General features: G+C 48.6%; 1 protein-coding gene across 1 annotated transcript in view; it reads left to right on the top strand.

Moving 5' to 3' along the window:
• EEPD1 (endonuclease/exonuclease/phosphatase family domain containing 1) overlaps positions 1-22,313 on the top strand; it is a 146,713-nt gene extending 124,400 nt beyond the window's left edge. The window contains exons 3-7 of the mRNA XM_011973000.1: positions 2,147-2,257; positions 5,766-5,900; positions 8,687-8,825; positions 17,799-17,993; positions 19,793-22,313. Coding sequence (XP_011828390.1) covers positions 2,147-2,257; positions 5,766-5,900; positions 8,687-8,825; positions 17,799-17,993; positions 19,793-19,992 — 780 coding nt within the window. The 3' untranslated portion in view covers positions 19,993-22,313. The remainder of the gene's footprint in view (positions 1-2,146; positions 2,258-5,765; positions 5,901-8,686; positions 8,826-17,798; positions 17,994-19,792) is intronic.
• Positions 22,314-22,631: the final 318 nt, after the last annotated feature.

Below are 22,631 nucleotides of genomic sequence, written 5' to 3'. Positions count from 1 at the left end.
GGGCTGTGTTGAAAGCAGAACCCATAAAAGTCACGGTTGAGCAAATTCCAGAGAGAATGCTTCCCAGACAAACTCAGCAGCATAGAACATATCTGTATGCAGAGTCAGGTTACAATGGAGGCAATTACTTGGATAATAGCCTAAGGAGAAATTCCACCCCACATCCTCGCCCCGTGCTTTGTCTGTCATGCTGTCATGCATAGATTTGAAGACTGCAATCTTGCCTTGAGTTTTCTGATTCACCAGCAGATGCTTGAGAGCATCGCTGGGTGCTGTGCTCTGTGCCAGGTAGGGGTTTATAAAGGAGACTCAGGTACAGTCCCTGCCCTGTGGAGTCCACTGCTGGAGAAAGATAGATGCTTACATGACTAACTGTAAAAGCAGCATCACTCCTAGAATAGCCCATTTCTAAAGTAGACCTCTCAGCACTCTCCCTCCCCTCGTCTGGTTTCATCTTCCCCACAGCGCTTGTCCCTGAAGAAATGACTGTCTCAGTACTTGCTGGTGCTTCATCTTCCCTCTTACAGATAAAGCAATGTGAGGCGAAAGACCAGAGCTTTGGACCCTAGCCTCTCCCAGCCATTAGATGTGGGCTGTCCAGGGGGCATGAGAGCGGCTTTCTGCAGCAGAGGTGTTGGGAGGGTGGTGGCTGCTCACACACCGCCAGGATCTGGAGCAGAGGCTGAGGGAGGACCTGGGCAGCCACAATAGCTCTCAAACCCAAGCGTGCATCAGAATCTTCCAGTAAGTTTGTTCAGGCACAGATAGCTGGGCCCACTTCAGAGCTGCTGATCTAGTAGGTCTAGGATTTCTAGCACGTTCTCAGGTGATTCTGTGGCTACTGGTCCCTGGACCACAGTTGGAGGACCACAGAGGGGTGCATCAGCATGGCCATGACAGTGAACTTAGTGAATAGCTGCAGGGTGAGTCCAGTGACGGACTTCTTAGAAGCTATGCCAGTGACCCCCATGAGAGAAGATGGGACTCTGAAACAGGCTCCAGCAGTGGCTGGAGAACAGAAAGGAAGCACCCCAGACACATGCGACAGTGGAATCAATGTGCTGGCGGGAGGCGAGAAAGGAGTTCGAGCAGCGGGAAGGATAGAAGTGCTTTGGGCCAAGATGGGCACTGGGTGGGGTAAGGAATAATGCGTTCCCTTTGGGACCTGCTGATGTGAGGGGCTAAGGAGACCTCCAGGTAGAGATGTTGAGGAGGTAGTGGGAAGTGCTTTTAAAACTCAGGAGAGCAACTGGCGATGGGTACAGATGCTGGGGTCTTCTGTGTAGAGGTGTAAGCTACCTCAGTGGGGCTGAATGAGAGTCCTTAAGGGGAGAGAGCGGTGATGTGCTCGGAAGGAAGCCAAGAGGCTCTCACTCGTAGGGGTGGTTAGAGAAAGAAACGAGTGGGGTGCTCCAAGGCTTGTGAAGGATGAGGAGGTGTGACCCCAAGAGAAGGGGTTGTGTTTGAGGCATGAGTTAGAGGAGCTGGTCTCCAAACTTTGAAGTGGATAGTTTTTCCACTCTTCATCCTACTGTGTGCAATTTTATTTTGCCTCAGTGACAGTCACTTTACAGCCATATTGGTGCAACATGCATTAGCAAAAGAAGTGCATGCCGTGTGCATATGCGTGGGTGCTGCAGCAGCTCTCCGCAGCAAGAGGAAAGCAAGACGAGCACTACAGTGGTTCAAGTTGAAGCTGGAGGTCATTTTTTGCCCCCTCTAAGCTGAGCCCTGAAGAAGAAAGTCACCATGTATCCATCTTGTTACCTCTTTGGATTTGACACTGATCCAGATCCTCCTGGGACCTTCAATCCACTGCTTTTACAGGGATGAAAAGGATTCTGATGACTTTTTTTGAACTGTTTGGGCAGGAATGCTACAGAGAGAATCAATTTCTGTGAACTGAGAGTCCCCAGGTGATAATTTGGTGTTTCACACACAGGCAGTTTTCTTTTTAATGTGTGGTGCCTGTTTAGTCGTCTGGGTCTTGCAAACCCTGGTGTTTGAAAAACAGGGATGTAGTTCAGCAGTGTCTGAATAAGGCTGATGACTCAGAATCATGCAGTGCCTGGCTTCTCAGGCCACCACCAGCCGGGACTGCTTTAGGCGTGAACCCACGCTTCTGACCTGTGCTCTGTCGTTGCAGTTCTGCATGGAGCTAAACCAGCCGACCCTGCCCAACATGCGCAAGTGGAAGGGGCCCCGGGGATGCTGGAAGGCTGTTGTTGCTGAGAAGCCCTCGAATCAGCTCCAGAAGGTACCCTCGTCTGCAAAAGCTGGCCTTTCCCTTCCTTTAATTTAAACGTACTTTTCCCCTAATCAAGGGCATTTAAAAATTTCCTTTGCCAATATCCTTGGTGCAATTTTGTATTTCTGCCCAATTTTTAAATCCTTGCCATTCATTTCTAAATGCCCTGGTTCTCGTTTCATGTTTAGATTGGGAATGGACTCCTGCCAAGACGGAAATGAGAGCTTAGGGTGTTGGGAGGAGAGGAGAGGAGAAATCCTGTCCAGGGCCAAGGCAGCAAATGGGTATTTCTGTCCTTTGTTCTTCTAATCCCTTCGCCACAGTTCTGTCTTCTGCCAAGTTTGTGCAGAGCTCATTACTCATTGACTGAAAACTTCAGATTCACCTTAGTTCACAAATGAAGTATTTGCTTCTAGTGGTAGAAATTATGCACATGATTTCAACATAGAAATGTTCTATTGAAATGTTCAGCAGATTTTGGTTTTGAATTTTCTTTCATCAGTATTACCCATATGAGCAGGTAAGGGTAAATCTCTGTAAATACATGTTTTCCCTCATATTATTATTCAAGGCCAGATTTATTCACCTTACAATGCTTAACATCAGTGGGGTTTTAGATTTTTAAACAGACTCCTGATAACAACCAGGAGTTGAAAATGTATTATTATGTAATGTTCCTATAAATGCAGATTTTTAAATCCCTGGTATACCTAACATGCTTACAGAAACATGTGATTTATACTTACATGATTAATGTTTATAATTTAGGCTCTTAAATCATAAAAGTAGGCTGGATTAAAAGTGGCCATTTTTTACAGTAACCCCCTACCCTCTTTTTAGGTATAACTTAAAAAGGTGCGTGAAATCTTCTGTCTCTGGGTTTTATGTTTGGGGGTGTAAATGGCTCCCGCAGCTGACAGTGAGTCAGCATGCATTCAGAGAAGGCTGGAGATAAAGCTGAATTTGAATGCATCTAGTTCACAGATCTCCCTTCCGGTCCACATAGAAATAATAAGAATAATACCACCTTCCTTTTTTAATCACACTTTACATGTATGTAGGTATCTGAGCTTCACGAGCCTTTTATAGTCCTTTCAGCACTGTATTCATTCATTCAACAAATCATTGATGAAAGGTGGCTGTGTACCAGGCATTTTGTTTCATGCCAGATACACATTGGTGAGAAAAACAGCCCCAGCTATCCATGTCTGCACATTTTTACTCTTTGCAACACACAGTGGGGATCCCAGCTGAAGCCTGACCTGGCCTGTCCCGTAGGGAGTGCATAGCCTGTTGGAGGGCAAGACAGGTAACCCCATTCCAGGTCAGGGTGTCAAGGCCATTGGAAAACAACATGAGGTTGCAGGGAGACCCGAGTTCCATCCACCAAAACCTGTCAGCCTCAATTCCTTCATCTGTAAACTGGGAGCGATAGCCCTTTCTTAGCTCACCTGTAGGGTGGCTATAGGATTTTAAAAGATACTGTGCTTTGGAATTTGTCATTAACACAGCACAGGCCAGGGCCAGGCGGGATGGGCATGAGGTGGCAGGCTGGCCGCCTGCAGTGGACTGAGAGAACTCATGTCTGACTCTGGCTGCAGCTGGGTCCATGTCTGCCCAGTTGTTACCATGCAGTATTGTGGGCCCAACATGGCCAAACCTCCCACTTTCATTTTAATGGGAAATTTCCTGAATTTTAAAGATGAACAGATAATCCAGAAAAATGTAAACACTATGTGAATCAAACAGAATATATCTGCAGGTTGAAAATGTTCAATCTCTGTCCCTAGACAAATATAAGAAAGTGGTAACCGCTGGGGCCATTCTCCAATGCCTGAAATTCTGCCCAGGCATCTTCTCTCCAGCTCCCTAGGGCTTCCACGATAGCCAGAGGTGTGGTTTCCAGCTGTGAAGATGAAGACCTAATAAGATGAAATGATTTGCCCACAAGCCACCCTTTTGAAATGTGAGGTGGTGCTTGGACCCGAGCCCAGTTCGCTCTCTCTATCTGGAAACGCTGTTCCTCCGGCTGCTGTTCGGGAGGAGAGGGGAGCGCCTAGGTCAGGGGCATTGGGAAAGGCTCCCAGGAGGGGACAAGAAACCAGGGTGGAAGGAGCAGCGCGCAGGGAAGTGGGGGTGGGGAAAACAGTGCTGAGCAGGTGAGGGAGGCAGAGGAAGGAGTAGGCCCCACCGCAGAGGCTCCCCCTCCAGGGCCATCGGGGAGCCCCTGAAGGCTTTTGGGCAGAAGATGACTTGAGGGATGCTTTAGGTAAGTTACTCTGGCACCGTGGCTTGGGAACTGGCAGATGGAGAGATAATCCTCCAAAGCCAACAGAGCAGTCATACTTACCTCCCTCCACACCAGAAGAAACTGAGGTTTAGAAAAACCGAGTGGCTCGCCCAGGGTCCCACGGCTAAGTGACTCAGGTGGGACTGAGGCCCAGGTCTTCTCATTCTCAAACTAGCACACTCTCCAGGGGATGGGCAAGGAGATAATTTCAAATATAGAAGTGCCCAGCATACAATACATTCATCCCCTTCCTCCTTCCTCCTAAAAACACACATGTTCAGACAAGGGGTTGAGCCTGGCAGGTGTGTGGCTTAGACCTGCGCTGACCCTGGGGACTTTGTGGTGGCTGCCTAGGAGGGTGGTTGTGCAGAGTCACTTCCCCTCCTTTTGCAGTGGGGAAGAGTGGTGACTGCTGGCCTCTGAAATGACATGCAGATGGCTCCCAGGCCGCGGGTGCTGAGGAAGCACTCTCATGGACAGCAGAGGCTGGGGTAGGGTGAAAGGAGAAGCGTGTCTTCTTCCCCAAGCCTCCAGAGGCGGCAGCAGCAGCGCAAAGCAGGCACATTCAGAGCAGCAGGGTTTAACACCCGGCACTAGGACTCTGCCACACCGCCAGCCCTGGCACCTCTGACCTAAGCTTCACACCTCTGCCATGGCCCCATCCACGTGCGGAGGGCCCCCGAGCAGCCTAAGCCATTAGGACTGTCAACTGTGACCTCCACTCACCCAGCAAACACTGAGTGGGCTTTTACTAGGTGTCGGGCAGCATTTGTTGTAAGCTGCAGCTAATCAGTAAGCAGAGCCCACCCCTTGGAGTCATGTTTTGGTCTCAGCATGGTGATCAGCTGTGGGATTTCAGGAACGTTACTTAACCTCTTTGAGCCGCGGTGTCCTCATCTGGGAAATGGGAGCATGAATTGCTACCTCATGGGATGTGATGATTCCGAAGATATCTCTGCACCTAGCCTGGCTTCACCTACCTCCCCGCAAAGACAGAAGAGCCCAGGCCACCCTGGCTGCAATGGAAAGCTCTGAAATTGGCAATATGTGAAATTATTTGGGCTGGGGAGTGGCAAGGGAGAGTGGCTGTGGCTTTTGTGGTGTGCTTTTGGTTTAGAAACAGCTTGAGCCAGAGTAGGGACTACTCTCGGTCTCTCTGGCCTCTCTGCCTCCTTTCCCCAGGCGGTGGACTCTGGCACCAAGACTCTGTCTCCCTCTCCGCTGCAGGGAGCCGGGTATGCAGGATTCCTGTGGGACGCGGCGGCCGGCGTGGAGCTGAGAGACGCCGGCTCGCAGGAGAGCTCGCCCAGCAACGGGCACGGGAAGCCGGCGGGCCCCAGCCCATACCTCGCGCGGTTCAAGGTACCCGCTCCACGCAGTCTGTGACGTGGAATCCGCTTCTTTCTAAAAAGGAAAGAAAAGGGCTCGTTTTGTAAAACCACGAGTACGAGAAGGCTTGTCTTTTTGCCTTAATTTCAGCCTTTCATAGTGAGAGATTTTCGTCTCTCCTGGGGCTTCCTTGGCAGGCAAACTTGTCCAGGGCAGGAATGAAAGGGATTTTGAGACTCTCAGCCCCAATAGCTCTGGCATCTGAGCAGGAGATGGGGGAAGCAGGAAGATTCGGTATAGCTCCTAAACCTGACCCTCATTAGAGTCTCCTGGGGAGATTTTCCTACAGTCAGAGATTCCTAGACCCCATCTCAGACCCATGGAATTTGGGGGATTATCTGGACGACCTGCTTTCCAAAAGCCCCTGCAGTGATCCTTCATCTCAAAGGCCGGGTGTTAGGGAATGGCTGGATTCAAGGGCAGCGGAAATGGCCTGAGGAGCCCCTTCTTATCGGCTGCATCTCAGGCCCGATTCCTTTATTACCAGGGAGAGGGGCCTCTCAAGGGGTCGTTTGGGTTTGGAGGGGAATCAGGAGGAGCTCTGGGCTGTAGGCCAGGGGCAGCCCCATCTCTGGCATCGCCCGTGTGGGAGTCTCTGTCCCCCCTGAGTCTGGGAGCAGCTCAGCAGATTGATCGAGCGCAGTCTCTCTGGTTCTCCCCGGATGTCCTTGGGAAGTGTTAATGAACCGCAAAATGGTCAGCAGCTGGGCAGCAGAAGCCAAAGCAGGTCGTGAAGTTGGCAGTCAGGGAGCCTTATCCCCGTGGTCCTTGACCGTGAGCTCACAGGCCAGGCAAGCAGGTCCGGTGCCTTGGAGCCCAGCAAGCATATTCCCTCCTGGGCATGGAGACCCCCTGCTTTCTGTGTGCCCCAGAGCAGTTCTTGAGCCTGAGAGTCACCTCAAATCCCAGCCCAGGAGGTGTCTGCCAGCTGAGGGTTGGGAGCAGCCGCTGTGTTGAGGCTACAAGCCCCCGTGCCACCTTGCACACTCGTAGCTGTGAGTTGATGAGGCTGGGTGTGTGCTCACCCTGTGGCTATCTGTCGTGCCCAGCAGCCCCTCTCATTCCTCTGTCTGTGGTATTGGCGGGGCTCTGTCTGCACACATACACCTAGGGGTGTCCATGGGGTGTATCTGTGGTACTCATGTGTAAGTCAGCCAGGTGTCACCTTTAAGCTTCCTAACACCACCCTGGGCCCCCTTTCTATGTCAAGTCCCTGTTCCAGTACTGGCCACGTGGGGTTATGGCCATGTAACCCCATGGGTGATACTGATAACCCAGTATCACCAGAAGGCAGGCTGTTTTTAAGGGTATGATGAGAAAATGCTGATTAGCCCAAATCCTCTAAATAAAGCAGCCCTCTAAACAGGCACTTGGCCTCTTGTACTGCATGTTACATTCTAGGCCCAGTAGGTGGTGCAGTACGGAGATGGGGCTCATCTCTTTGGGCACTGTGCCCCCACCCAGCCTTAAGATGCTTTCTCTAGCAGAGCTGCAGCTTCAGAGCTCCTGGTCCTGGGTGCTGGCAAACTGAGACCACATCCGTAAGATAAGACCGGCACCCTCCACTTCTGGGGGCTTCCCCTATTCCCCTTCCCTTCCTGGCAGTGTTGATGTTGGTTGCCATGACAAACGGAGGGGCAAGATTGCTAAGCCCTGAGTAGCTGAGCAGTGCTGTGATGCCCAGAGACAAACTCTCACCCCATGTTTCTGCACTTGCCCTTGGGGATGCAGGGCTGGGGCATGTCCCAGGCTGGCCAGGTCCTGTAAGCTTTTGGTTTGGACACGTTTGAAATTAGGTTAAGGTGAGCATCCAGGTATAGTGGGCTCCAGAGAGAAAAGAACACAGAGGGGCGTGTGTGGGAGGTGTAGGGAGGAGGAGGAGGAGGCAGATCCCAGCAGTGGGTCCTGGCAGGAGACCTCAGGCTAGCCCTCTGGAGAAAAGCCCCAAGTCTATAATAACAACCAGCTGTCAGAGTCACCTCCTTTGATTGATTGATTGATTGATTGATTGAAGTGGGGTCTCACTATGTTGGCCAAGCTGGTCTCAAATTGCCTCAAGTGATCCTCCCGCCTCAGCCCTCCAAAGCGTTTGGGGTTGTGGCCAGGTACAATAGCTCGCGCCTGTAATCCCAGAACTTTGGGAAGCTGAGGCAGGAGGATCACTTGAGGTCAGGAGCTTGAGACCAGCCTGAACAACATGGTGAAGTCTCCACTAAAAATCAAAAAATTAGCTGGGCATGGCGGCACATACCTATACTCCCAGCTACTTGGGAGGCTGAGGCAGGAGAATCACTTGAACCTGGGAGGCAGAGGTTGCAGTGAGCTGAGATCACGCCACGCCCCCACAGCCTGGGTGACAGAGTGAGACTCCTTCTCAGAAAAAAAAAAGTGCTGGAGTTACAGGCATAAGCCCATGCCTGGCCTTCCACCTCCTTCTTATATGACTGCTTAGAAAGAAAGAAAAAAACTCAGACATTTACAGTTATGCAGATATGCCCAATCTTTTAGGCTCGAAGTGAGGAATAGGAGGTGGAATGTTAGAGGTGGACTGGTAGAATAAAATAGACCTTGTTCCTGCAGGTGCCTTGGAAAAATTGAAGATGAAAGACCTTGCATTATTTCCTGGGGGTGTGAGCCAGCCTTGTTCTTGTTTACCATTGTCAGCTCTGTGCACAAAGCTATTTATGAGTCGGTTGTAACGGATACAGGAAATATGAGCTTCTGAGCCTCTCCCTATTGCTTTGTTTCCTGCTGCTTAGGTGGGAAGTCACGACCTGACCCTTGTTAACCTTCACCTGGCAGCCCTGACCCTCCCGGGGAGTGAGAATCCCAGCAAGAATCACAGTGATGGCCACCGGTTGGCGAGCTTTGCACAGACCCTACAGGAAACGCTGAAAGGTAGGAAATTGTCTTTTGCCATGGCTCGGCCACTGTTTTGCAGAGCAGCAGCGCTGCCTCTTCTGACCACCTCTGACCAGTTGGGCTGGCTGTTTGTCAGCAATGTGAGTCGCAGGTACAGGGGACAGTCAAACCTCTGGCATCTCATGGAGCCCAGCTGACCCTGCATGGCGACATCTGTGCCTCTGTGGACCGAGAATATGCGTTCCAAGGTGTCAGCTCTGTGGCTTTTTAGCCTCATTTAGATAGAAAGGATTGGGGGCGGGGAAATATAAGGGATGATGCCCTTCCCCGAAGACAGCTCATCCTGGCTCCAGCTGCTTCGGGCAGCACTCTGGTGGTGCTGCCTGCAGATTTGCATGTGCTTTTCCTGTGAATGAGAGACAGGAAGTGACAATGGGAAATGGTAAATTCCTGATTATCGGTGAATTGAGTTTTTCTCTCTGGCGGGATACAGATCATGTTGAAGAAGCCCTGAACCTGTCAGAAATGCTGGATTTTAATCTTGTAAGACCTCAGGCAAGCCACCAAACCACTTCAGGCCCCCATCTGATGGGGGACAGTACTCATCTCATAGCAGTACCCAGAGGGCTAAGTAACAGTGTCTGCAGCAATACCAACACATAGTAGGGACTTCATGTACATGAGTTGACTCTAAAACATGAGAAGAATTAAGAGAACACTGAAAAGAGCAGAATTCTGGCCAGGCACAGTAGGGTAGCTCATGCCTGTAATCTCATCACTTTGGGAGGCCAAGGTGGGAGGATCACTTGACCTCAGGAGTTCAAGAGCAGCTTGGGCAACATAGTGAGACCCCGTCTCTACAAAAAACGAAAAAAATTAGCCGGGTATGGTGGTACCCACCAGTAGTCCCAGATATTCAGGAGGTTGAGGAGGGAGAATCACTTGAGCGCAGGAAGTCGAGGCTGCAGTGAGCTTTGATCGCACCAGTGTACTCCAGTCTGGGCAACACAGCAAGATCCCATCTCTTTAAAAAAAAAAAAAAAGGGGACCTGAACTCCAGGACAATGTGGGGCTATGCCCCAACTAATACAGATGGTTTTCTGCACTTGGTTTACCAAAAGAAAAGGTTGACAAGGCTGTGAAGACTGTGATCTTTTCCATCTGGCTTGAGTTTTCAGAACGCTGACCTTGTCTAGGTGAGTTTGTAGCTGGAGGCCTGGAATTCTCTTCTATCTTTTGAGTCTGAACCAATATTCTCTAGCTTTCTAAGACTTCCTTGTTAAACTGGCCCCTCACATTGGGAGGTTCATGAAGATTTTACTACAAAAATATTTCAGTCAAACTATAGGCTCACATTTCAAGAGATGTATGTATATGTGTGTCTGAATTTGCATTTCTAACAAAAAAAAGATTTTTTATTGTGGTAAAATATATATAACATAAAATCTACCATTTTAATCATTTTACATATTCAAGTCGGTGCTACTAATGTATTGACATTGTTGTACAAATATTACCACAATCCATCTCCAGAACCTTTTCATCTTTCCAAACTGAAGCTCGGTACCCGTTCCACGATATCTCCCCAGGGACCCCTCCCTGTAGCCCCTGGCAACCAGCATTCTACTTTCTGTCTCTGCGAATGTGACTACTCTAGGTGCCCCATATAAGTAGAATCATATCATATTTGTCCTTTTGTGTCTGGCTTGTTTCACTTAGCATAATGTCTTCAAGGTTCATCCATGTTGTAGCATGTGTCAGAATTTCCTCACTTTTTGAGGCTGAATAATGTCCCACTGTGCATCTATCCACCGTATTTTGTTGCTTATCCATTCATCTTCTGATAGACACTTGGGTGGCTTCCACCTTTGTCCTATTGTGACAATGCTGCTGTGAACATTGATGTGCAGCAGCTTTTCTTTTGAACCAGGACATGCCGTGACCAACGTTCTACTTTAAGGATGAGTCCTCAGGCTAAAAACAGTCAGAAGATGCTCTATCCAAGAAGCAGCTGTGTGGGAAATTGTCCACCCATAGTTAGACTCTGATGACTCTGATCTGTAAAAAGGACTACTTGATAGCTTGTCATATCTGTGGACATTACTATTGTTCTTGACTTCAAACTTTATGTGGAAGCAGAAAGGAAAGATGCCAGCTCATAATTTCTTTGGCAGCCTTAGGCAGTCACCATCCCCCCACCCCCCACCCCTGGTATCCAGGGAGTGGTCAGGATTTTGGCAGAAAACCTTGGGCAGGTTATTGTTCCAAATTGCCAAGGTACTATTGATCCACAGCCTGGCTTGGCCTTGACTCGTTCGTATAGGGACAGTGACTCATGCTGCCTGTGTCCCCTGCCTGTAACTAGTAACCAATTAATGGTTAACTGGTGACACTCCAGACCCAGGGGTTCGGGAAGCGATTCAGCCTGCCCAGGTCTAACAAGGGTAAACAGGTCAGCAGAGGGGTTCAGCTAAAGCAAAGACAAAGCCTTCATTCCACAGGCTTCTATCAGAGCAAGCAGAACCGATGTGGTTAGCAAGCTCTGGGCCTTTCTGCCTTTGTCTGGAACGTGCATGCAGGCTGACGTCAGTGGGGATATGCCGGTCCCCTAGTGGAAACTTCTTCTCTCAGACCTCACCAGGACTTGGGGACAGGGTCTCCCTCTGTGAACTGAGCAAGAGTGAAACAGCGTGTGTAGTAACTCCTGACATCTTGGCAGATGGTCCCTCAGTGGGGACTGGTTCCTGTAGTTGTCACTGGCGTTTTATAAATCTAGAGACTCTCTGAGGAAGTCAGCCCACAGTGTTCTCCTCTCATTGCTGGGAATTCAAGGGAGCGATAAAGGAGCCCCGCCCAGGTGGGTGGTTTATAGGAAGATAACTCAGGCTCCTGTGCATCTACCTGTGGATTCTCAGAGGCGAGAACTGCCTTGATGTCATCACCAACGCAGATCCAATCGGAAGAACATGAGTTGTAAGAAATCCGATGTGCTCATTCAAAAAGGGAACCGTTGCACTCCTGAAGCTACACAGAGCTGGCTCTATTGACCCTTGACACCAGCATCACTCCTGATTTTGGAATTGTCCTTTTCAGCCCAGATCTTTGCAGGCCTGCATCCCAACGAAAACCTCCCTCATTATATGGGAACTTTGTTTTCTTCGATATTTAATGAATGTAGCATCTTTCTCTTTGTTCCTTTCCAAGTCTAACTGCACCCTAATTCTGGGGCATTTGTGGTTCTGCTGGTCTGTTGGTCACGTACTTATTGAGTGCCTGCTGATGCACCTGGTGTTGCAGTGGACAGCAGCCGCTTCTGTATGGCTCTTCCATCCTCGCCCTTTGTGATGAGCCCTGGATCTGAGGCCTGGCCCGGTGACTTTGGGCAAACCTTCCCACCTCTGGGAGCCTGTTTCGTACCTGCAGAGGGGAGATGGTGACAGCACCTGCCCCGTGGGTCGTGGCTGTTAAGTGCGGCGCTATCGAGGAAGTGGTTAGCACAGTGCTATGACTATGATTCAAGCTGGCACTGATTTCTCCACGGTGTGGGTGGCCCTGCAGGAGAGGCTTCCTTTCATCCCACCCACTGTCCTCACTCCTCCTGGAGGAGGGCACCATCTGCAATGCACATGCGCCCTCTGGTGGTGGCCCGAGCGGCTTCCCTTCAGATTCCTTTCCCTCCAGCCATTATTATGGAAGCACACCCATGGCCAGGAAAAAAAGATTTGCAAAGTGTCTTGGATACATTTACGACTTTGTTTATGAACTGCTTTCCCTAAAGCCTCCTTCACAAGGTGTGGCAGAAATGCCACCTCCTGCTGTGGGACAACAAGGGTCGGGCAGAGCCCGGGGAATCCTGCAGAGCCCAGCTAGGGGGTGAGTGTTCTTTCAGGATTTCTACTCGCTTTGCTTGGAAAATACTTCCTAACTATCCCACTTCCTCCAGGGTAAATCAGACTGTGGGAGAAATGTCTAAAATGCTTTAAGAGAAAACCTTTCCCCCTTGGCCCTGAAATCACTTTGTAGTTCTTATGCACAAATATTTAACTTCCTCTGGGTGTCTCTCCCTGACAAACGTGTGACGCTGGATCAGGAAACTGATCAGGAAGGAGGCCCAAGCTACATGTGAGTGCCCCGTGCCAGGCGCTTCTGGTGGCTTCTCTAATCCTGACACCAGCCTGGGGGGAAATGGCTTGTTCTTTCCCTTTTATGAACTAAAAAGGCTTGCCCAAGGTCACGAAGCTGGGAAGTGACAAACCTCAAATTCTACACTCAGAGTCATCCAGCTGTTTTCTCTTAGAACCGGGGCCGAGAACCACTGTTTTCCTTCTTTCTTTTTTCTTTTTCTTTCTTTTCTTTTGTTTTTCTTTCTTTCTTTCTTTTCTTTTTTTCTCTTTTTTCCTTTCTTTTCTTTCCTTTCTCACTCTCTCTCTCTTTCTCTTTCTTTCTCTCTCCCTCCCTCCCTTCTTGTCTTTCTCTCTCTTTCTTTCTCTCTCCCTCCCTCCCTTCTTGTCTTTCTCTCTCTTTCTTTCTCTCTTTCTTTCTCTTTCTTTCTTTTCCTCTTTGACAGAGTCTCACTCCAGCCGAGGCTGAGTGCAGTGCAACGATGTCGGCTCACTGCGACCTCTGTCTCCTGGATTCAAGCGATTCTCCTGCCTCAGCCTCCCAAGGAAATGGGATTACAGGCGCCCACCCTATGCCTGGCTGATTTTTGTATCTTTAGTAGAAATGGAGTTTCACTAGGTTAGTCAGGCTAGTCTCAAACTCCTGACCTCAGGTGATCCGCCCACCTCAGCCTCCCAAAGTGCTGGGATTACAGGTGTGAGCCACTGCGCCCGGCCTAGAGCCACTGGTTTCTGATATGCTCCTGTGTCAGGTTTTGTTTCATTTTCAGCCCCCCTGTGACCACTCTTCCTCCTAGCTAATTTGGATTAATAAGGTGAAATGAGGACTTGGAAGAATAGGACACAAAAGTGTCATTGTTTTCAGAGAATATAATTGTCAGTTTGTTACACCTGAAGTTAAAAAAAAAATTAGTCCCAGTAAGAGAATTAAGAAAACTGCCTAGTTAGAAAATTAAAATAAAAAATTAGTCCTTTTGATATATATCAGTAATAACCTATGGAAATAAAAAAATTTTAAAATAAGCATTAGAGAAAATATAATGGGATAAAACAAAGATCCCATTCATAATAAAAATCAAAAATATAAAATACTTAGAAATGTGGTGGTAAAGTGAAGAAAATGGTAAGACTTTAGTGAAGAAGTTTTTGAATAAATACCTGAATCAATGGAGAAACATGGCAAAGTATTCTTGGGTGAGACGTGTTGACAGTTCGAGGTACCCGCCTTTACTGTGTTTCCGTGTAGTTGACTGCACCAGGTCTCAGCAGACCTCTTTAATATTCTAGGTGTGGTTCCCACACCTGGCTGGACATGGAATCCCAGAGAGCTTCAGGAAATGCTGAAGACCAGGCCACCGGAGACGCTAAATCAGAATCTCTGCAGGTGGAACTCCAATTTCTGAGTGTGGGACTCAAGCATTAATATTTTTTTGAACTCCCAATGCCCCGAGGGCTTTTCGTAGAGCTCGCCACCTCCTGCCTCAGTCAGAGAAGCTCCACTTTTACCCACTCTACTTTTGGGGCTTCCTACAGGATCTCATTTGAGAAAAGGAACACCCCCACCCTATACATTTTAAAAAGAAATAATGTTTAGCCGGGCGCCATGGCTCATGCCTGTAACCCTAGCACTTTGGGAGGCCGGGGCGGGCAGATCACCTGAGGTGAGGAGTTCAAGACCAGCCTGGCCAACATGGTGAAACACCATCTCTACTAAAAATACAAAAATTAGCCAGGCACAGTGGCATGCATCTGTAATCCCAGCTACTTGAGAGGCTGAGGCAGGAGAATCGCTTGAACCTGGGAGGCGAAAGCTGTAGTGAGCCGAGATCGCGCCACTGCACTCCAGTCTGGGTGACAGAGTGAGACTCCATCTCAAAAAAAATAAAAAGAGAAAAAAAGTTTCAAAACTGCTTATTTGAAGCAGATCCATCTCTAGGATGTACTGATAAGGAAAAAAAAGTAGGAATTGATAGGTAAAGTTGCTGCCATTTGAATGAAAATAACTATGTAAGTATACACGTCTGCTCCTCTGTGTAGAGTGTCTAGAAGGGGACACAAGGAACAGAGAACAGCCTTCTCCTCCTGCCAACCAAAGACAAGAATGTTAAAGTTAACATGAGTTTAGTTTAAAAGAAAATTTGGGAATGAAAATTTCAATATCATGAGAATATATAAACATTTTAAATGAAAGAATATTAAAACATATAGTACTAGCTCAAAAACAGATCAATATGATAGAATAAAGCTCAGAAATAGAAATGTTATACAGAAGATCTTTAAGATAACAGGCCAGTATTATAATTTAGTTGAGAAAGAAATAATTTTTCTAGAAATGGTACTGGCAGAGGGAGTTAATTATTTGCATGAAAAATAAAAGTAAATTCCAGGCAAGTTAAAGAGTGAAATGTATCATCACATAGGCGGCAGTGGCGGGAGGGGGGAGGTGAAATGTAAGAAATGAAATGATAATAAGAACTTAGTGGGTATTTGTTTGATTTTGGAGGCACTCTAGGAAAATTCTTCCAGATTGTACTACATTTAAAAAAAAATTTTTTTTAAACTTTTGTGTACTTCAGTTTGGTCATAGACCAAATGAAAAGACAAATGACAAACTAAAAAGAAAACCAGTTCCTATATATGATAAAAGGTTGATATGTTTATATATGGAGAGTTCATATAAATCAATAAACAAAACACTGATACCTGTACAAAGAATAGACCTGGCAGGCATTGTTTCTGATGCCATTCTCTGATGGAACCAGGGCTCCTCAGAGAAATGGCTGATGCTAGGACTGAGAAAATACATAGCACGGTAGGTCAGGCATGGTGGCTCACGCCTGTAATCCCAGAACTTTGGGTGGCCAAAGTGAGCGGATCACTTGAGGTCAGGAGTTCAAGACCAGCCTGGCCAACATGGTAAAACCCCATCTCTAGTAAAAATACAAAGATTAACCAGGCGTGGTGGTCCACACCTGTAATCCCAGCTACTCAGGAAACTGAGGCAGGAGGATTGCTTGAACCCAAGAGGCAGAGGTTGCAGTGAGCCGAGATCCACCACTGCACTCCAGCCTGGGTGACAGAGAGAGACTCTGTCTCAAAAAAAAAAAAAAAAAAAAAAAAAAGCATGATCTTGGAGCATCTTGTCATGTCAGAAGGAAGTGCTCAAACAAACAAACAAGAAAACCTGCTGGGTAGATGTCAAAAGGATGCATGAGCCAACTGAAAGAGCTCTCAGTGACCAAAACTGGAAACATTTTGGGAACAAAGTCAATGACATAGTACTGGATATAACTCAAGGTATACCTGAGTTGTACCTCATGAGTATCCATGAGTCCGTACTGATCTAAGTAAATGGTTGAAAAAATTAATAAATGGGAAGAAGAGATCCATCCCTTGTGCTGCAGAATTCCAAATACTCCAACCTAAAGGAGGGGGAGCACAACTTAATTTTCTACAAATGGAAGACATCGTTTCCACGTATCAAATGAATGTTTTGGTGAGGGATGCAGTGAGAGGAATTTCCTTAGGTTGCTGGGGAGGGTTAAAACCAGAGCAGCCTTGCAAAGCAGGCTGGCAGTATTTATCCAGAGCCTTAACAATGGCCATAGTTTTTCATGAGGATTCTTTATAGTTCGAAGGACAGAAAGCTGCCAGGTATGGTGGCTCACGCCTATAATCCCAGCACTGCGGGAGGCCGAGGCGGACGGATCACTTGAGGTCAGGAGTTCGAGATCAGCCAGGCCAACATGGTTAAACCCCGTCTCTACTAAAAATACAAAAATTAGCAAGGCGTGGTGGTGGGTGCCTGTAGTCCCAGCTACTCAGGAGGCTGAGGCAGGAGAATCGCTTGAACCCAGTAGGCAGAGGTTGTAATGAACCGAGATTGTGTCACTGCACTCCAGCCCGGGCAACAGAGCGAGACTGTCTCGAAAACAAAACAAAACAAAAAGAACTCAAATGAGATGCTCACTTCAGCATTATTTATAGCAGTGGCTACTGAAAACAGCCTTAAAAGTGCCCAGCAGCAGAAAAATGGTACCTTATGTGCATCAACATGATGGATGGATGGATACTGTGGGCTGCCCATTGAATGCCAGGAAGACCCAGGCTTTTCCCCTGGTCTCTTGATCTGAATTTGAGCCTCAGGCAGACAGAGCACAGTTTCCATTTGAGGAGTGGTTGCTGCTTATATCTCCAGCCTCATCTTTAACATCTGGTTTCTTGATACCTTGTCCTAGAGAAGTAGCCAACTGAACCTCAGGGACCCACCCCACCCCCAGGAAGCCAGGTTGTTTCTTAACTCCCTGGCCTTGGGTAGGTTCCCTCTCATCCTTGTTGAACCGAGCACTTCCGTGCATCCTCTGAGACCCAAGTCAGGCATTGCCTCCTCTGGGAAGCCTTCCCGGACCACCTTTCCCTGTGCTGTGTTGGTTTCAGTATGTGTGTTTGTTTTTGCACCTACTCTCTGCTCTTGTCTGTTTTCTGTCTGTCTCTCAGAACAGGAGTTACATTTTATTCATCTCTGGATTTCCTGCGTAGTAAGTGCCCAGTAAATGTATGTTGAGCTTTTGTTAAATATTTGGGCAAGACCCTTAGGCTTTTTTTTTTTTTTGGTAATGAGATTGGGAACCCATAAGCTTCAACAGGGGTGATTTTTGTGTCACGCCGCCCCTCATTTCCAAACGCGTTGCTGACCTACTCTTAATGTTGGTGGCGGGGTGATATGCACACAAAATGTGGAAGAGTTAGGAGAGTGAGAACTGAGAACCGTGCCACAGTCCTAACCCCGTGGAAGTCAGAATCTCGATCCCATTTCAAAGGGCCACGGTCCATGTTGGGTTTTACTTCCCACCAACTCTTAAACTCATTTTCTTCCTTCCACTTGCAGGAGAAAAGGATGTCATTATCTTAGGAGATTTTGGCCAAGGGCCAGACAGCAATGACTATGATATTCTGAGGAAAGAAAAGTTCCACCACCTGATCCCCGCACACACCTTCACCAACATCAGCACCAAGAACCCGCAAGGCTCGAAGTCTCTGGATAACATCTGGATCAGTAAAAGCTTAAAGAAGGTTTTCACAGGTGAGGCAGAACTCACTTGTCCTTTCTCCTGTTCAGGAATGGAGGGAGAGAAACATGTTTGAACTGACAGAAGTCATCTCACCTCCTCTGGGGCATTCATAGGGTTGTGGTTTAGATGACTGTATAACTACCATTCAATCAGAGACGGAGTCCAGGAATCCAGGCCCCTGTCAGTCCTGCACTGAGGACCGCACAGTGTTTTCCAGCTGTTCTCTAATTGTTTTTGTAACTATTCGTTATTTAATTATATTCAAATATACCTACTGCTTCATAGATTTCTAAATCCTCATTTTTCAAAGTGAAGGGGAGTATGACAAATAATTTTAGAACACCCACTGACCTACAGCAAGCAGATGTGTTCTGGGCAATCCTGGTCATAGATTAGCAGAGTCCTGATTCAGAGATGAGCTGATAACGTTACTTTTAGGACACTTATTCCTCTAGCAAACATTTCTCAAACGTGCAAGCGCTGTGTTGTAGAATGCAGCGTAGACATGCTGTGAGGTGGACGTGCTGTGAGGTGAGCAGGCGTCTCATGTAGTGTCACAATGGGACAGGAGACATGCTCAGAGCTCCGCAAGGAGCAGGGTGTGGGGGTGATTTCACCCTCCCTGCAAACTGGTAACCTGCTGAGTCAGGAGACAGTCAGCAATATGGAAGAGACAGTAGGGTCTTTTGATGAAAGACAAAAACAGTGTTTCTAAACTCTGGACACTTTGCAAAGCCCCATGGATGCCTATTATACTTCAATGAGAAATTTAAAAATAAGAAAAGTTGCAGGGCCTGGCTTTTATTGCAAGAGAGACTAACAGGCAGCCAAGGCCAAGATCTTCAAGACTAGGACATCTAGGCTTGACTCTCACCCGCTTCTCCCCTCTCTCTCGGGGCACTAGTTTCCTATTGTACTCTGTCATGGGAGGACCCAAATGGTAAAGAAAATGGGTCTCAGGGGGTGACAATCATCAAACTAGCCTCGGTTTGCAGAAATGCTCTATGGGCCAGGAGCAGAGGCCAGCCCATGGCCTTCGCAGGCTCCCAGGAAGGTGCCTATTGAAGGAAGAGAGCTGAGCCAACAGGGCTGGAAGGAAGTTGGAAATCCTTTCAGTGGTTCCCTTCCTGTGAAGTTGCTGAGCTCAGGGAAGAGTTGCCCCCGCTATAGAACAGTCAGCAGTGTGTGCCAAAGCTCCACCCAGAATCCAGACCCCTGTCAATCCTGCGCTAAGGACCGCACAGTGCTTTCTAGCCATTCTGTAATTGTTTTTGTAACTATTCATTATTTAATTATGTTCAAATATGCCTCCTGCTTCATAGATTTCTAAATCATCATTTTAAAAATACTGTTACTTTCTCATAAGCTTCTGTAATTTTCTCTTTTTTGCCCTTTCTGTAGAAAAGATTTCTACCCCTAACCCCCTTAGTGGCTTTTGCTTTGCAAAATCGGACCTTTGCTTTGGACTTGGGACATCTTTCTGAGGCGTGTGTCTCTGTCTTGCGATCAGATTGACAGCAGCGCGTGTGTGAGGACAGGTCAGCCCGTGTGTCCGGATGGACAGGAGGCCTGGCCTCTGGGTGGTTTCATTACCTAAATGCAGAAACCCTCGTTTATGTGGAAAATCAAATTGGCCAAGACCTTTCATATGCACAGGCAAATGCAGAGGCACCTTCCGGCTACCTGAGGCAGCCTCTCCGGGCACCCCGGCCTGTAGACATGCGGAGTGACCCTCCACCTGCCAGCCCAGGACCCCCCGCACCCACCCCACCATCCTGATTCCCGGTCTCTTCCCTTCCTCTCCCTTCAGGTCACTGGGCTGTGGTGAGAGAAGGCCTCACGAACCCTTGGATTCCGGATAACTGGTCTTGGGGTGGGGTGGCTTCTGAACACTGCCCAGTGCTGGCCGAGCTCTACACCGAAAAGGACTGGAGCAAGAAGGACGCCCCTCGGAACGGCAGCGGGGTGGCCTTGGAGCGAAGTGAAGCCAACATCAAGCACGAGCGATGATGACACCAGATCCATGTGTCCACCCTCGGACCCAGGAGGGCACAGCCAAGGAGTGAGCCCTGCGGGGTGACGCTTCAGGGCCACAACTGCCTTTTAATTTTTATTCTCAGAGCATCAGCACTTGGGGCCTTGCCCCACGCCTTCTCTGTGGACCATTCAGGACCTCCAGTGGGGGTGGCGTGCCAGGCGTGTACCCCACCAGGCAGGCAAAGCAGAAGCCGGCGGGGAGTGGAGACGCCTTTTATCTCTGGATGCCACGGAGCTGAGCAGCACTGGGCTGGCTGTCTGCTGCTGACTGGATGGCGGCACAAGGACAACATGAGCAGAGGGAGGAGAAGAAGGGGTGCTCAGGCTGCTGGCCGCAGCCCAGCAGCACCAGAAGCACTCATTTCTGACCACCAGGCTGTGACGTTCGGCTGTGCATTACAGAAAGCTTTTAACTGTGATCGGGCACTCTGCTCAGATACATTGAGTGGCAATTTTTAGTTTTGTTTTGAAAAAATAAACAGAGATTAACCTGCCTGGCTGCAGTGAGAGCATGGGACAAGTCCGCCACCGCCCTCCGCACCACCCTCTCCGCCCCGGCCGCAGTGTGTATTTGCACCACGGCAGGTGCCTCTGTGTAGAGCTGGGGTTGAGCCCTGGCCGGCTTCATCTCCCCTGCGCCTTTTATGTCCCCACCTTGAGGGCTTGCAGAGGCGCCTCTCAAGCCCCCACCTGCTTGCCTGGACCTCTGTGAAGCCTCTCTGTCATCTCCCCTTCCCAGCCCTCCTTCATCCCCTGCCTCCTTCACCAGCCTGGCTTTTGCCTGGAGCACCATTAGTTTAGTTCTCTTTGCAGGACAAGAATTCTCTCAGGGTGGTATCGCCGCCTCCCTCCTCCCCACGCACTCCAGTGTTTAGCCCGGAGCCTCCTGTGGTTGGCTATCAGGAATGTGTGCTGTGTCAGGATACATAGGAAGTTAGACCTCGGAGTATTATGGAGAGTGCCCCTCCTTGTGGTCGGAAGTAGGGGCAGTTGGTTGTGGGGCTGGAGAGAGGTTGTGGGGAGGAAGCGAGGATGCGTGCCTGCCACTAGGCATCTGCATCCCTGAGCCCAGGCCAGGAGGGATTTCCCTTAGGCAACACCATCCGAGGGAGATCGGCCACAGTGCCCATTTCACAGCTGAAGAAAGTGAGGCTTAGAGAGCTCGACCTCCTCAAGGTCACACCACTGGGTAAATAGAGGGGACGCAGACTCAGGTTTTGCTGTGCGCTCACATTTCAACTTTATGCTTAACATGAATGAAAAAATATGGAAGTAGTGAAAAGGTGAGTTGTGAGCTTAGATTACCTAGATTATTGCAGTATCCCATGGAAGCTGAGGGCTTATTCCTCTTTCCACACCGAACACTAAATGTAGACCAGTATCAAGAACCCTCCTGTCCCCAAGCAGTGTAAACCCAGTGGCTTCTCTGATGTGGAGCTGATGGGCCATGAAGGGGGCCCATTTTTCCCCAAAGGCCATCCTTTTGGGGCCACCTGGCTCCAAGGAGCATCGCTGGCCTTGGGGACGGGAAGGGAACCCTCTTCCAGGAGCTCTAAGAGTACTTGGGAATCAGTTGTGTCCATTCTGAGGTCTCCAGTGGGAGGGTGGCAACTGCTGTCCCTGGGTTCAGGCTGTGCTTCTGGAAGCGTCGAAATGGGATGTCTGAGCCTTGAGGAAAAGCAGCACGGTTAGCATTAAAGTCGAGAGGGGCAGCTCAGGATGCTACCAGGGAGCACATCATTTCTGGTGTCTCGTCTAAAGGTAAAACCTTCCCTATATTCGCCAGCCAGATGTCCCAAATCCCTTTATCTAGATTGCTTTTTGCACCAAAGCTGTGGACAGAAAAGCCTCCTTAAGTGAGCTGAGGGCAAAGGAAATCGAATCAGATGACTTGTGTGTGCGTAATCGGGCTTGAGCCAGAGGCTGGGGAGCTGAGTCCCAGCCACACCTCACTGGCCCTTTTGCTTTTCACGCCCAGGAATCAGTGGCCCAGGAAGTGTGCTGGGCAGCTGTTCTTACTCCAGCTCAACCCATTGGGTGTTGGCTGTTTTGGTTTTAGTTGTTGCTTTGTATTTTGTTGTTTTAATTAATAGGCTTTATTTGTAAGAGCGATTTTATGTTTACAGAAAAATTAGGCACAAAGGGATTCCCATATCCCCCCTCTTCTTTGCATATTTCCCCTCTAATTAGCATGTTGCATTAGTGTGGCACTTTGTTATAAATGATGAACTTGTATTCACTATTATTAGCTACAGTTCGTAGTTTATATTAAAGTTCACTCTTTGTGTTGTGCATCCTATGGGTTTTGACAAATGTATAATGACATGTATCGCCATGCTACGGAATCATTCAGAATACTTCCTCTGATCTAAAAATGCCCTTGTGGTGGGGCATGGTGGCTCGCGCCTGTAATCCCAGCGCTTTGGGAGGTGGAGGCGGGCAGATCATTTGAGGTCAGGAGTTCAAGACCAGCCTGACCAACATGGTGAAACCCCATCTCTACTAAAAATACAAAAATTAGCCAGATGTGGTGGCGCATGCCTGTAATCCCAGCTACTCGGAGGCTGAGGCCTGAGAATTGCTTGAACCTGGGAGGTAATTGCAGTGAGCTG

The sequence above is a fragment of the Mandrillus leucophaeus genome, unplaced genomic scaffold (assembly GCF_000951045.1).
Source record: "Mandrillus leucophaeus isolate KB7577 unplaced genomic scaffold, Mleu.le_1.0 Scaffold100, whole genome shotgun sequence".
Taxonomy (NCBI): Eukaryota; Metazoa; Chordata; class Mammalia; order Primates; family Cercopithecidae; genus Mandrillus; species Mandrillus leucophaeus.
Note: the sequence above shows the minus strand (reverse complement) of the source record. Positions and strands in the feature narration are given on the sequence as shown.